At 31.9% G+C, this 15565-nt stretch overlaps 3 protein-coding genes across 9 annotated transcripts; all 3 read left to right on the top strand.

The window, feature by feature from the left end:
* Positions 1-1052: 1052 nt before the first annotated feature.
* LOC114389458 (protein yippee-like At4g27740) lies at positions 1053-3335 on the top strand. The gene is made up of 2 exons (XM_028350143.1): positions 1053-1212; positions 2861-3335. The coding sequence occupies exons 1-2, from the start codon at positions 1117-1119 to the stop codon at positions 3086-3088; spliced, it is 324 nt and encodes a 107-aa protein (XP_028205944.1). The 5' UTR covers positions 1053-1116; the 3' UTR covers positions 3089-3335.
* A 55-nt stretch (positions 3336-3390) lies between these two features.
* On the top strand, positions 3391-5631 carry LOC114389457 (protein FAR1-RELATED SEQUENCE 11-like). Of its 2 annotated transcripts, XM_028350140.1 has the most exons (3): positions 3394-4525; positions 4601-5293; positions 5417-5625. In XM_028350140.1, exons 1-2 carry the CDS (start codon positions 4100-4102, stop codon positions 5291-5293), a joined length of 1119 nt encoding a protein of 372 aa, XP_028205941.1. In that variant the 5' UTR covers positions 3394-4099; the 3' UTR covers positions 5417-5625. The 2 variants fall into 2 exon arrangements, with proteins under 2 accessions (XP_028205943.1, XP_028205941.1); XM_028350142.1 differs by having other exon boundaries at positions 3391-4525; positions 4601-5631.
* Positions 5632-8640: 3009 nt separating this feature from the next.
* LOC114390689 (uric acid degradation bifunctional protein TTL-like) lies at positions 8641-14423 on the top strand. Of its 6 annotated transcripts, none has more exons than XM_028351521.1 (6): positions 8641-9041; positions 9856-9888; positions 10753-10810; positions 11295-11396; positions 11817-11967; positions 13750-14423. In XM_028351521.1, exons 1-6 carry the CDS (start codon positions 8812-8814, stop codon positions 14202-14204), a joined length of 1029 nt encoding a protein of 342 aa, XP_028207322.1. In that variant the 5' UTR covers positions 8641-8811; the 3' UTR covers positions 14205-14423. The 6 variants fall into 6 exon arrangements, with proteins under 6 accessions (XP_028207322.1, XP_028207321.1, XP_028207324.1 ...); XM_028351520.1 differs by having other exon boundaries at positions 13747-14423; XM_028351524.1 differs by having other exon boundaries at positions 8823-9129; positions 13747-14423.
* The last annotated feature ends 1142 nt before the right edge of the window (positions 14424-15565 follow it).

Genomic DNA, 15565 nt, shown 5'->3' with positions numbered 1-15565 from the left:
TATTTGTATTATTATTTTAAAATTATCTTTTTTTTATCTCTCTATTTACTTAATCTATTTTCTTAATTGTTTTTTATTTGAAGATAGAATAATTAAATAAGTATACAAAAAGAAAAAAAATAATTAATACATCTATAAAATATAAAAAAATCTTATAAAAAAACAAATTTTTAAAAAAGATAATTAGAGATGGAGTGGGTCTTCCGTGGTAGCTAGCATTGTCTCTATCAAGCCACGTGATGGAAAAGGATTCAGTGCAGCGGGATACCCCATGCATTTATGTTGTTGCTGCTTTGTAACCGTTGATAAAGATCATATGGCGTAGATCTTGAATGCGTGTTAGAAGTCAGATTTAATGGAAAAAATGTGTTTTTTCCCCTCTATATTTTTAAAACTTGATTATTTTCAAATAGTCAAATCAATGTGTTTTTATTTCATATATTTTCACTTAAACTTTTTAATCATCCTACTTTCAAATTGATCAATCCTTCAACCTTGTAAAATACGTGATTTTCATCCTCTAATATGTGATTTTGTTAATCAGTAAAAAAAGTATTAAAGTCATGTTTTTTTTAAGTTTAAATATCTTTTATTTTTTGGACATGTGAAATATCAATTAATTTTATTTAGAATTAATCTTTGTAAAAAAAAATCTATCTGATCACTTTAATTCCTTTTAATCATATTTTTCTACCCACAACACTTCATTATAAGATTTTAATGAAAAAAAGCGAAGTCATTATCATATTTTTTAACTTTTATCCAGTAAATCTATATTGAAATATGCACAGCACAATTTCAATTACTAAGTGGAAACCAAATATGCCCTAAAACTAATTTTGCCTCAAATATAAGGACCAAACATACATTTTTCTCCTACGAAATAAAATATGAGTCGTCTGATGAGTTATCATTTGCTGACTGATCGATGCATGCTATTGCCAATTGCACGCAATCCAAATTCCCAAATAGTTTGGTCTACACACATGTATTGACCAGTTCACAATAATTTCCAGAGCTCCTTATTTTCTCTTGTTATATAAGATATAGCTAGTAACAACACTCATATACTTGCTTTAGTTAAAGTTTAGTAGCATATAGATCTGATTCTGTTCGATGACGATTCATACCGATCCATCTGCTACATACAGATGCAAAAACTGCCAAAACCCTGTTGCTTTCCGCGCTGAACTACTTTCCAAAAACTATCTGGTAATATATTGTCCAAGAAACTCATTTTTTTTTTTTTTTACTTTTCTTTGTATAACTCTTCATCAGTTTATATCCTGTGTGTTGAACTTTTTAGATGGTTATATTATATGATCGTTTATTTTCAGTACTGTAATAGAGCCTAAACTGCAAACCTCAAAACTAAGCATTCTCTTTCTCTTTTTATTTTCTTTTTTTGTCTGTTTTTCTTTTAGAGGAAAGGATCCATCTTTTTCTTTCCCAAAATTAGAGGACAGTTCTATTTTTCTTCGTTCTTCTCATATTTTTTTATTAACAAATATTAATTATTGATTTATTAATTTTTTTAAGTGAAAGATTCCAACACGACTCATCTTCTTTTCTTCTTCTTTCATCTTCAAATCAATCTTATGTCTCTTTATTCTTATTCTTGTTATACCTGTATTAGTCTGATCTGCTTTGATGCAAGCACTTGCTATAGCAATTATACTCTTTCACAAATCAAAAAGGATAAGCCTACAAATTGCAGAAAGCTCCTGACCGCTATATAAGTTCAACTCATATTTCAAATAAGAACAGATATAATTTTTTTCAATACGTACTTATAATACCAACATGCTTGAAAAGAATCAAAACATATATGCAATGGAGGAGATCAATCGTACATGTATATGCTTATTAATGTTTTGTATACATGTACATTCTTGAAATAAAATTGTCATCTTTTTAAAGTCAATAAATTAATGACCAAATGGAAAACTGCTTTTTCTTCGTTAATTCTCAAGTTACTAAATTTTAGTGTGAGATTTTTTTACAAGTTATATATAAATTTCACTATTTTTAATTTTTCTACAATAGGGGGCGGCTCTTTCAATGGGATAGCAAATTAACAATGATTACCCTACAAAAGAAATATACTATGTTACACACGATTTTTCAACTTTTTTATTATTATATGAGATTTTTAACTTTAATTTTATGATAATAAAATAATGTTTTATAAAGGGATTTTAGATTGATGAGTTATTGTAAACTCCTAGTACTTATCTTTGTTCAGACACATAAAAATAAAAAATATTTAAATATAATTTTGATCTTTATATTTTAAAAAATATATAATTTTTTTCTCTTTATTTTAAAATAGATAAATTTAATCCTTCTATTTTTTAAACTTTGAGTCTTCTTATTTTAAAATAAAAACGGTCAATCATTTAATTTTGTAATATTCATAATTTTAGTTATTCCATCATATTCAAAATACGTTAATCTTGATCGATAAAAAATTAACTTTAATGTCATTAAAGTTTAGTGATAGGATATTATTTATTTAATCTATATCATTTTTAATGTTAATCTCTTAACTATCAATACTTTCAATATGAGAGAAGAACTAAAATTACAGATTTTATACAAATAAGAAACTAAATATTTTTTTAAAAATAAAAGACTAAAATTACAATTTTTTTAAAAGAAAATAAATGTCTCTATTTTAAAATAGAGATTAAAATTGCTGAAAAAAAATGTTTAAATGTAACTTTGATGAATTAAAATTACATTTAAACGTGAAAATAATGACGTCTTTTACCTTAAGTAACTTTCAAAATTTAATCACTGTTTTCCTTCAATTTGTAACATTTTATATTATTCTTTATGTTCACCTTTGACTATTCAGGCAAAAACTGGGCGAGCATTTATGTTCTCTCATGCAAGGAACATCGTTTTGGGGCCAAAACAAGAGAGAAGTCTCATGACTGGTGTGTACACTATTGCTGGTATCTTTTGCAGCAACTGTGGTGAGGAATTGGGATGGAAGTACCTACAAGCTTATGAGGCAAGACAGAAGTTCAAGGAAGGAAAGTTCATAATTGAAACGGCAAAGATTGCCAAGGACTACTACTAGCTTGTATATTGAAGGCTACAAACACTAATTAAGGTGTTGAGTTGATAAGTTTCTCAATAAATATTTGTATGAGAAAAAAGATAGAGAGATAAAATAAATTAAGTTTCACACAAGAATATTTTTTTTTCCAAATTTACAGTCACAATTTTTTTTAATTACTGTAATTCGGATATCTGATTATTCGATAGGATCTGAGATATTTTTATAAGGTTTGATACATTAGATTAATTACAAAATTAATTTTTAACATGATTTAGTCATATTTAAAGTTTACTTTTCTTTTTAAAAAAATATATTCTTCAAAAAACATATATTATGTGAGAATTAAATTTAGGTACTTGTTTTCACCATGCTTTTATTTCTATTTTTTATCACTGCAACCGTGATTAATAGGATCAAAAAGAGTGTAACCCATTTTAGCTCTGATTCAATAGCATAGGGGTCAAGTAATTGATTAATTCGTAGAGGGGATAGTGAGCTACTTTTCATCTAAGAATTTGAATTTGTAATTAGAGGTGGAAATTCGTTAAATTAAATTAAGCCTAATTTGTTTCATAAACTTAAGTGTTTGACAATTTATTTTTCTCTTTAAAATTACTTTTAATAGAAATAAGTATCTTTTATGACAAATGAAAACAATAAATATAGATTAATGGCAGACGTGTTAGAATGTCTACAATAAGAATTGTTTAATAGTTGTTTAATAAGATTGAAGTGACATAAATTAGATTATGGGCAATGTTAACATGTGCCCTTAAGGCACATGTTAAGGAGTAATAAATGGCTCATGGTCCCACCTATTTTATTTTGGACAAAGAGAAAATTAACTTCAGTCAAATAAATATAAAAAAGTGTGCTTTTAATTTTTTTATGCCAAAATTACCCTCACTCATTTAACACATACTGTGTCTATTTTCTTCCTAGATTTTGTTAGTTTCCCGCTAATTTGTTTGAGAGTCTGTACTACTTTTTTTAACGCTTCTAAATTTTCTTTAGACTTTTATATCTTTGATGAAGAAGCCACCAAAGACTATACTAACGGATCAAGATCCATGGATGAAAGAAGCAATTTCAAAAGACTTGCCATCAACAAAACATAGTTTTTGCATATGGCACATCACTTTTAAGTTTAGTAGTTGGTTTAATGCTATACTTCGGGACAAATATTCAAAATGGTGTTCTGATTTTTACGAGTTGTATAAATTGGAGACATGTGAAGAATTTGAGCATCAATGGCCAAAAGTTGTTGCTAAGTATAACTTGCAGTCAAATAAACATGTGAAAGGATTGTATGAAATCAGGAATTACTGGGCACTCGCTTATCTTCGTGACCATTTCTTTGGTGGGATGACAACTACCGGAAGATCAGAGAGTATTAATGCATTTATTAAAAGATTTATAAATTCTCACACAAGTTTAAGTGACTTTACAAAGCAGGTATGGTGTAATTGCCAATATATTAGTATTTTTCACTTCTAATCTTATACGTTGATTAATTTAAATTAATTTCAGGTTGATGTAGCGATTGATGATATTAAGCAAAAAGAAGACCATGACATAATGTTAGAAAAGTGCAAAAGAATTAACTTGAAGCTTATGTCACCCTTGCAAGAGCAAGCTCATGGTGTTCTTACAAGATTTGCTTTTCAGAAGTTTCAAGAGGAGTTTGAAAGGTCCACCCAATATTCAATTCATCATGAAAATGGTAATGAATTTGTGTTGCGGTATTATAAAGATGCTAATAGTAGAAAACACATGGTCTTTTGGGATGGTAAAATAGCTACATGTAGTTGCAAGTATTTTGAGTTTTGGGGTATATTATGTCGTCACATTCTCAGTATTTTTCTTCATAAAGATTGTCATGAAATCCCTTCTAACTACTTGCCGTCACGATGGCGGCTTCAAACATCACATGACGATGATGAAGTAGATCCCCAACAAGTCAATGTTGTCTTTGAGGAACAAGTCGATGTTGTTCACTGTCCTCCACCTTCCAAAACAAAAGGTCGTCCCAAACGAAGACGTCTTAAAGGTGGAAAAGAGCTATCACATAACATGAATACTTGTGGATTGTGCAAAGATGTAGGACATAATATTGTTACATGTCCTCTAAAAGAAAATACTCAATTTTCTGGTCACACAAACAAGAAGAAAAAAATTTGTAAAGATGCAAATTTAAATCCAATTCTTCTTCCAAAAGTTTAGGTACATATTTTTTCATTTCATTTATTAAATTCTTTAGATTTCTAGTTTAATATACTTTTGTAGGATTATGTATATCCGATAATTAATAATATTTTGTTTGTTTCTACCCTTTGTTTCTAACAGGAATATGTTGGCAATGTAGCATGTGGAATGATACTTCAGAGTTTAGAAAAGAAAGCTGATGTTGGCATAGGCATGAAGGCCCTGGATCTATTTTTTATGAGTTTTTTATTTTAATTAAACATTTGAACCTCTTTTTGGATATTTTTTGTATTGGAATGGTATTATTTCATTTGAATTGCTAATATATTTTGAATTAGTTTTTATTATTTATTTAAATTAAAAAATTCCAGCAATGTTAATGAAGGGATGAAAAAATACTTTTATTTTGCAAAAGATGCTACGCAGGTGCTTCATACTCAGTAAAGAGACAAAAAAGTCAGAAAAAAAGAAACTCTTCAGTTTAGCAATTTTGAGGCGCGTGTATTTAAAGTAGGAAGTTCAAAAGCACACTATGTGTGTCATATAGTTGAGGGTAATTTTGTCTTTAAATTTTTTATGAGACACATTTATGATGCTGTTTTTTCCAAAGTATAATAAGTGGGGACCAACCATCATTTATTACACATTAACGTGGGGACCAACCATCATTTATTACACATGTTAACAGCACCCTTAGATTATTTATATCAACATCATGAAAAATACTCTTACTACATATTTAAAGCTTTGATTGGAAATAGATGATGGTACATAGGAAGCGGATCAAACACAAGATCTTTGTCTCCTCATGGTGCCTGAACCCGAGGCTATGCTTTTCTTTTTTATGTTCCACTTGATTTAATCGACATGTGTATGTAGGAGTTATGGGTGCTCAAATTCAAACAAATTGATCTAAACTAAAAATAAAAAATTGAACTAAAACAAATCAATTTTTTTTTAATTTGTTTGAGTAATATTTTTTTCAAACTAATGACTGATGTGGTTCAATTTTGGGTATGTTTCTTTTGAAATCAAACCCAAACCGAATTACTTTAATGTTATATGTTTTATATGTATACAACATGAGTTTTATAATATTTTGTAGTTTTATCTATATCAATTTATATAATATATATCACTTTCTTTTTAAGAAATTTTTTTAAAGATATGTTTGACTTAAAATTGATAAAAATTTGATAGATTTTTATTGTAAAAGATTTAACATATTAATAAGTTTCGTAGATTATTATTAGCAATTTTTAATGTAATTTAATTTAAAAGTTGAAAAAAAGAATATAAATTTTAATAAAATAATATTGTAATAAACCACAAAAATTAAGCTGAATAAAATCTTCGGGTGATTTTTTGATAAAAGAAAAACTAAATTGAGCCACAAACACCCTAATAGGAGGGGTATATGGAAAGGAAACATGACTTCATAATTAAATAGTTTTTCGGTTGGATAATGGTTATATTTGGAGGTCTACTTATAGGGCTTTTATATTTTTTGTGGGAACTATCTATTATCTATACTCATTGTACAGTTTGTATTCTTGTATATAAATGCATCTTCATTTTGCCTTTAAAAAAAATTAATTATTAATTTTTATCGAAAAACTTGATCAGTTATCTTGAATAGTTATTTTTAATAAAGTCTATTCTCTTAATCATATCTTTTCTATCTAAAAACAAAGTCAAACTTAATAAGGGGGTGTAACTATGAAAGGGATCAAATTCCATTCAAAATATTTATAATTGTATGTTACAAATATTAATTATATTAGTAATTAATCTATCAAGATAAGTATCTCATCCATGTCATGAAAATGATCTCTTTGAATCTGTACTGAAGTTTTTTAACAATTATTTCAATGTCTACTAGCAAACAATTAGTCAAAAACTCATCTTTCATCTTGTTGTAAATATTTATAGCTGAAATAGATTGCTACACTTGATACTAGAAACATGTTGGAGCCTCACCCACACAAGCAATATTAAGGAAAACAAAGATGAAAAAAAAAAAACATATATGAAAGATAGTTATATGAAGAGAGAATTGTTGTCTCAATCTCAAACTTGTTTATTGGCAAAGGTGAGTAAATAACCTTTAATTTTTAAATCAAATAAGTTCCATGAAAAAAATGAAGCTAATTGAGTTGCAAATTCAATCATTTATAGCTTCAAAACAAAAAAACAGCAAATTATATATAAAAAAGTATTTATAGCAAATTATAAAAAAATATTAAAAAAGGAAGTAAATGATACTCATATTGTTTGTTGATAGATTAAAAAAAACGCGAATTAGAAGACCGACTTCATCATTTATGAGAGAAGAAAGGAGAGAGTTAGATGTTGTTGGTTCCAATTTCTCCCACTAACATTATACATTATAAGAAAACTAATAAAAAATGATAAATGGTATGAAAGCAGTTTTATGAGTGTTAGATTTCATCTTAAAACCAATTGCACTCCAAAGATTGAGACCGTCGATGTGGAACTTGGGTATTTCCCAATAATGAGAAATGCAAGAATGCTTACACAAGATAATTCATTTACTTTCTCTCATTATTTTTTTTCTTCAATGAAGCAATATAAAAAGATGGTGTTCCAAGAAGAAGAGGAGGGGAGAACTAGGTGTGTTGGGTTCGAATTTCCCCCACTAACATTATAACAAAACTAATATGAAAAATGATAAATGATACTAAAATAATTTAATGTGAAATGCACTTACACAAGATTGCTACTTTTTCTCATCAATTTTTTGTTTTGTTCGCAATGAAGCAATATAATAAGAGGGTGCTCTCCTTCAGGCAGAAAGAAGAAGAACTTCACTCTAAAAGGGAGATGAGTGAGAGGTTGAACATGTAACTTATTATATAGAGGCTTAGTCTATAATGAAAAAAGGATTTATCTTTTTTTTTTCTTTCTATTTTTTGATAAGAGATTCTATTCTTCTTTTATTTTAATTTTTTGGTTATCATTATAAGTGTAAAGTATTATCTATTCACTCATCTAAGAACTTGTCTAAAACCAATTTAATAATTTTTTTACATGTAAAAATTAAATTTGACACATTACTAAATTACACATTTAACTTTGTAAAGAATACTTGGTTTACCAAAAAAATTGTAACATTTTTTTGTAATGCGATTAAATTTATAACAATCGACAAAAAAATATTAATATAATTTTTAATGATGTCAAACCATATCACAATAGAAACAAAGGATTAAATTTTTGAAATAAATAAGACTCTAAATTAAGAAAAACAAAAGATAAAAAATAATTTTTAATTTTAAAAATCATCAAAATAAAAAAAATTGTGTCACTACCACTTTCCCCTTTAGCTGGCCAGAAGGAGCTTCTCACGTGGCTTTTTGTTCGTATCCCAAGAACAAGACCAAGGTGCTGACACACCCTCTTCTCTTTTCTTCCCAAAACCTTACACGGATCCTCAACCCATAAAAACACTCCAATTCCAATTGAATTGTCCAAAACACAAGCGAAGTGAAGAGAGAGTGAGTATCGTTTGAACAATGGAGTTCAGTTTCGACGAGAAGGACTTCGCGTCGTGCTGCGGAAGCACCAAATTCGCGAAGGAAATGGCTTCGGCCTCTCCTTTCCGTTCGTTCCAGGACGCTGTTTCTGTCGCGAAGGGCGTTTGGTTCAACAGCGTTGATGTCAACGGTTGGCTTCAGGCCTTCTCCGCGCACCCTCAGATCGGTCAAACCCACGCTCCCTCTGTCGCCTCTGAAGCCAGTGCTCAGTTCAGTACTTCAAATTCAAATTCACCTCTTTTCTTCATCTGGGTCACTCTCCTTTTCGTGTGACGAATTGAGTTTTGAATGCAAAGGGTGTGTTTTTCTCTTTGTGGGTTGGTGGTTGTTTGTGTCTGAAGCCAGTGCCCACCCAGTTCAGTACTTCAAATTTATCTCTTTTCCTCATCTGGGTCACTCCTTTTTGTGTTTTGGTGTGAAAGAATTGAGTTGTGAATGCAAAGGGTGTGTTTTTATTTTAGCGGATTGGTGATTGTTTGTGTGTTAAGCTACTGATCAGTTCAGTACTTCAAATTTACCTATTTCCCCAATCTGGGTCGCTCTCCTTTTTTGTGTTTTGGTGTGAAATAATAGAGTTGAGTGAAAAGGTTGTGCTTTTAATATTTCTCATTGTGGGTTGGTGGTTGTTTGCGTCTTCATTTGGGATTTGTCAGTTCAGGTTCAGTGATTGATCCCTCCTATTCTGTTCAATCAGAAATCATTCGTTGATTTACTTATTGTAAAAGTCAACAAATTTTGTGATTGGACTGACAGTATAAAAATCATTTCATAGACTATCTACTATTCCTTCTTTTAATTATCATGGTGGCTCTCTGTTTTGTGTATTGATATTAAGTCAAGAGTAAATAGCCTATGAACTGTTAGTGTTACACTTTGACTTTTATAATTACTACCTAGCTATCATGATTTTTGATTAGTTTGCAGTGTAAAACTATCTACACTGATGGTGCATAGAAATGAAACTCTCAGTGCAACTAATGATTTAGATGTAATGGTTGTGTTTTTCTTTCTGAGCGAATGCAGGGGTATTAGGAAATGGATTCTCTGCAATAAAATGTGAGTTGTCTAATGTTCATCCGAGGGTTGCAATTGTGCGATAGTGTGAACGTGTTAAATCCCTGACTACAGGAAATCTGGGTCTGGGACATTAAGTTAGCTGTGGAGTTTGTCAGTTCAGTTGAGTTATTCCTCCTATCTTGTTCCTGTTTTTAACTATCTGGGTTGCTTTTATGTTTCTAAGCTACTAACAGGTAATGGAAATTATAGTGAAATAGCAATTCTGTGTTGCTTCTCATTTCTAATGTCATATTTATAAGGAAATACAGATAATGGAAAGGCTGTTGCCAATCATTGGCCAGCTGCAATCAGCACTAATAACAGAATTTATTGGCTATTTGTTATAACAGAATACGTATATGATGCAATGGAGATAACAGAATTCATATATGATTCAGGGGGAGGAGATATTCTGTTTCTTTGTCACTATCCTGAGTTGGGATTACACAAAATCCCTGAGGTGGGTGGGCCTACGGGTATCCCTCTTGGGTCTGCTGTGATCTATGTTGCTACTGCTGTGGTCCATGTTGCTAACAGTTGCTTTCTACTTTGTATTTTGATATGAAACAAATGAGTTAGATGCAAAGGTTGTTTTATTTTTCTTGGTGGGTGCATGGGATTTTATGTTAGTTATGGAGTTTGTCAGTTCAGTTATTCTTCCAAATTTGTTCCTGTTTTTAGCCGTCTGGATTGGTTTCTCCCTTTTACATTATGCGAGAATCATGAAGTTGTGAATTTGTCTTCACCTTGGTGGTGTTTGCTTTTGGCTTAATCTGGGATGTATGCAATGAAAAGAGTAAAAGAAACATATCCCCTATTTGCTTGTTAGGAATAATGACTTGACTAAGGAACTGCTTTTGGCAGGTGGAGTAAGGGAGAGCAATCAACTGCTTTAGCAACTGCTACTGGTTCTAGCTTACAGGTTTGGTTGCTGCTAGTACTAAAAAAATTACCAATACTTATGTGCTAATTTCCATACTATGAAATATATGGATGCAAGGCTCTGGTTCTGCTATCAGAGTTTTTTTTTTTCTTTTATCGGCCAATTTTAGTTGTTAGTTTTGTTAGAAATGTTAGTGGGAGGGATTCGAACCCACAACCTATGCCTCCCCTTTCTCCCTTCAACCCCCAAGCCAACCTTATAACTCCCCTCTGCTATCAGAGTACTTAAGATAACGTGTGTAAGATATTGAATTGAAAAGCACCCTCATTGGTTGGACCTGCATCATGGTTTACTATTGTCTATTGGTTGTATTATTATTGTGGAGGAAGTTAGGAACCATTTATCCATTAATAAAATTGGGCTTTGAATGGGGCAGCAAACATGTGGCCAGAGAAATGTTTCAACTGCAATGTTAACTGTTGATGAATGCAATTTAGTCATCTGCATGTGGTCTATTTTGCAGGAACTATCTGAATGGAATGCTCGATATAGGGAAAAGTTTGGGTTTGTATTTCTCATTTGTGCAGCTGGGAGAAGTACCGATGAGATACTTGCTGAACTGAAGGTAAATTTGAATTTATAGTTTAGTGCATGCAATATTTTTATTTATTAATTTTATTTCTATTGTTCATCTAATGTTTATTTGGGTGAGTTTCTGTTGAACCATTATATTATGAACATACATTTGTTCCTTTTGAAAGGTTAAAAACTGGATTAATTATTTTTAGAAGGTTGAGCTTGTGAACTGTGAGTATGATTGATCTCACGAGCTTCTTGTTGAAAGGGTGGGGAATATTCCTTCCTTGGGGGCTTTTCATCTCCTTTATTGTCTCTTATGTGCATGGTTCAATCATTGCAATTTCCTATGTTGTTTAGGAACCCAAATTATTTTAAATTTTTTTACCAGTGAATGATTTTGAGAGATAGAGGAAAATGCTGATAAAAGACTTTTCATTTGAATTTAAAATTGTTTCACATCTTGCAGAGACGTTATACAAACAGGCCAATTGTTGAATTTGAGATTGCTGCTCAGGAGCAAATGAAAATTACAGAACTGCGCCTTGCAAAGCTCTTTTCAAGTAGAGAAAACATTTCTTCTTCAGTTGATAAATATTCCGCTGCTAAAAAGGCAGAAGGTACTTCCATATTCTTTGTTATGTTTTTTGTTTTTTTACATTTTAAGAATAAGAACACCTTTTCAAATTTAGATCTGCTTAGGAAACATGTAACTTTATGCTCTACGTGTTTCCCTGATAGCCCTTCTACTATTAAATTTGGTTTTGCTCATAGTTGTATTCATAAATTAAAACCATCACGAGTCGTGAACTTTTGTCTAGAAGTAGCAGGATCAAATATTTGAATTTTTTTCTTTGATTCAATCAGTATATTAAAAGTTGTGAGTTTTGCAGTAGTCAAATCTGAGATCCAAGTGATTTAATTTTAACTGTTAACTCGTGTTAGAATCATGTCATTTTCACGAGTCATTAAATGTACAAATGAAATAGAGGATAGAAGACACGATCTGATTAAATCCAATTGTAGGTAATTAATCAATAATCAGCATATCCGAGGGTCCTTTGTAAATGCTTAAAAATTTAACTGGTGTTATATATTTAGCCTTACTATTTTTGTGTGTAAGATTTATCTTTGATAATGTATGTTTTGTATTATGCCTGCTGTCCTATATGAGCATTGTTTGTTTAACAGCATTAGTCCGGTGTAATCTAACTTGCTTGCATCTTTTTTACCAATTTGAATAGTAAGGCCTTCTTTCTTCCCCCTTCAATTATGTTTGCTGCTACTTGATGCTCTTTTTTCTGAAATTAATTTTCCTTGAAAGCTAATTTTTGTGCATATATGGAAAAACATTTTATGAAAATTTCTGTTTTGTGCTAACATTTGTATTGTGTAGAAGAATTGTAATATTTAGAACCATTAATGAGTCTTCACCTATCAGCTTAAGCTTTGAGGGTAGTTGGTAATTAATTTTGTATTAGAGCCCCAATGCCAAGTGGTCATGCTCAATCCTTGTTGGCTTTATTCTTCTAAATTACGAAGTTGAATTTTAGCACAATGTGAGTGAGCAAGTGCATTGTCCGTAATTTGTAATTAAAGTCCAAATGCTTCTGCTTCAGGACTTAGGAGGCATGCTAGATATAAAATCATTCACGAGCCTTTCAATAATAGCTTAAGCTTCTTAAATAGTTTATTGTTGACACACAATAAAGATGTACACCATGTAATTGGAGTTATGTGATTGAATAGTTTTTACCTCTGAAATTCTGGTATCTGGAAACTCATAAGTGAATACTGAAAAGTGTGTTCTTGTGGGAAACATTTCTGTGGTTGTGAGAGGGGGAGGGAGCGTGGAATAGAAAACCAAGGAAACAGATATTCTAAGAAACCTTTTTATATCTTAAATCTGGATGAATTGGACCTCCCTATTATGCAAACCTTAGCTCCTTTTATTCCATTGTGTTGTCATAGGCATGTTGTTTTGTCGAGTGGTGCACATTTTGAGTCCTTGATGTTCCATCATTTGTAGTGATCCCTAAGCCCCCACCTCATCTATTTAATTTAGACAATTAAGAATGAACTAGGAACTAGGAAGTCTAGTTACAATTTATTTTTCATTCATCCTTATTATGAACTGTTCTACATGTAGCAAATGATTGATTATTGCATGACCCTATTATTGTCTGCTTGTAAGTTGTAACTTACCTACTTTGGCATTAAACACTTCCTTGGGAAATTTGAAAGGTATATTGTCTGCTATTTGGTTGGGAATAAATTGTCCTTCCTATTGCTTATATAATGTATGTGGTATGAATTTTCAGGTCTCCAACTTCTACATCATGATATTTCCTTGTTTAAAACCTATAACCAATCTTGATTTTTAATTTTCCCAATGCTAGAAGATCGTATAAGCATTATTGGTGGTCACGTGACTGCTGCTTCAGAGATTTCAACAGCAAAATTGATTCACCATCCTGCCAGAACCCGCCCTCCCATTACCACTCATGTGTTGGATGTTTCTCAGGGCTCTCCAGCTGCTGGTATCGAGGTACTTCTGGAGGTGTGGAGGGGCACTCAGTCTCGACCGACATTTGGGGCCTCAGGCGGTGGCAGTTGGGTGTTCCAAGGGTCTTCAACGACCGATTTAGATGGTCGTAGTGGTCAACTGTTGAGCATAGTTGATGATGTGAATCCAGGGATATACAGGATAAGTTTCAACACTGGGAAGTACATCCCAAATGGTTTCTTTCCTTATGTGTCTCTAGTGTTTGAAATCAAGGAGTCACAAAAAAGGGAACATTTCCATGTTCCTCTCCTGCTTTCACCATTCTCATTCAGCACTTACCGTGGAAGCTAGGATTATAGGCACAGTTGCCAAATGGATGTCACTGATATTTGTGGGTACCTAGCATGAATTTCTGAAGATTTGGTGAATTGAACTTGTGTTCATGCCCATAGAACATGGTAAAAAGGGTACCAAATGTACAAAGGTAATCAGTGTATTACTGTTTAGTTAATGCATGTTACATAAGTTCTTTTGAATTAATAATCGAGACTTGCAATATTTGAGACGTGACTTAAAGATCTTGTTCTTTTTTTTTTTTTTTGAACGGCCTAACAAATTTATTAAAAAGAAATCCTTGAAAAAGCACAAGGCGTACCCTACAGGATCCAAGAGAGCAAAATACAAGAAAGATGCTGAAACACATAAAAATAAAATAAAATAAAAAACATGAAATGAACATGTGCTTGCTACCCAACACTTCATGAAAAACACGAATAATTCTTCAACAACCGCAGCAGCCCTCTATCCCAAAACACATGAAGCAGAGATAAAAATTGCACTCCCAATGAAACCAGCAACAATATTAAGCCAATAAGGTACACTTGAATAGAGTCCCAGTGCACCGAACTCACTGACAAACTAGAAAACATCAACTCACACCCCGCGCATCACACACCTCCAAGGCAAGAAAGAGGATTAAATAACCACGAAGAGATAGGCTAAACAAATTCCCTTCCTTCTCCCTGAGTCACTTCCAGGATAGAAGCTTGACAGATTCCACGATATCATTTACTGAAAAATTCTTTCCTTCAAATATCTTCTTATTCCCCACTTTTCACACTGATCATACCACCTCAAACCATGCCCTGAGAAAATACCTTACATTACGAGGAATTTGTAAGTTGATGCCACCGTGTATACATCAAGAGGATCCTTTAACTATCTCCGAGAATCTCCAAAACCCTCCCTAAACCCCTCATGACCAGCCTCAACCTCCAAATCATGTAACAAATCTTTTGCCCACCTCAAAAGATCCCTCTTCCACCAATTCCAACACCAGTCTCCATCTCCTCTCACCCGAGTTTCAACCACCTTAGAATCAGATAAGCAAGTAAGATGAAAAAAGTCATCTATAATGAACCTCCAAAGCCTCTCTCCCAACCCATGGCTCCAACCAAAACGGAGTCTCCTTCCATCTCCAACTGCTTTCTTCACAGTCTCAATAAAATCAAGAGTCACAACCACCCACATCTAGCTCACTTCCACCAAGATGAACTTTGAGTCTTCTAATGCAACTTCCCATCGCAGAACCCTATACCACATAGACTGATTCTCCACTAACATCCATCTTCCCTGGTAAAGTCGTATTAAACAATTTCAAAATTTACATCCCTGAGCCAACATCCTTACTATCTCTTGTCTTACTTCTACCC

Source organism: Glycine soja, chromosome 16 (genome assembly GCF_004193775.1).
Source record: "Glycine soja cultivar W05 chromosome 16, ASM419377v2, whole genome shotgun sequence".
In the NCBI taxonomy this organism is placed as follows: Eukaryota; Viridiplantae; Streptophyta; class Magnoliopsida; order Fabales; family Fabaceae; genus Glycine; species Glycine soja.
Note: the sequence above shows the minus strand (reverse complement) of the source record. Positions and strands in the feature narration are given on the sequence as shown.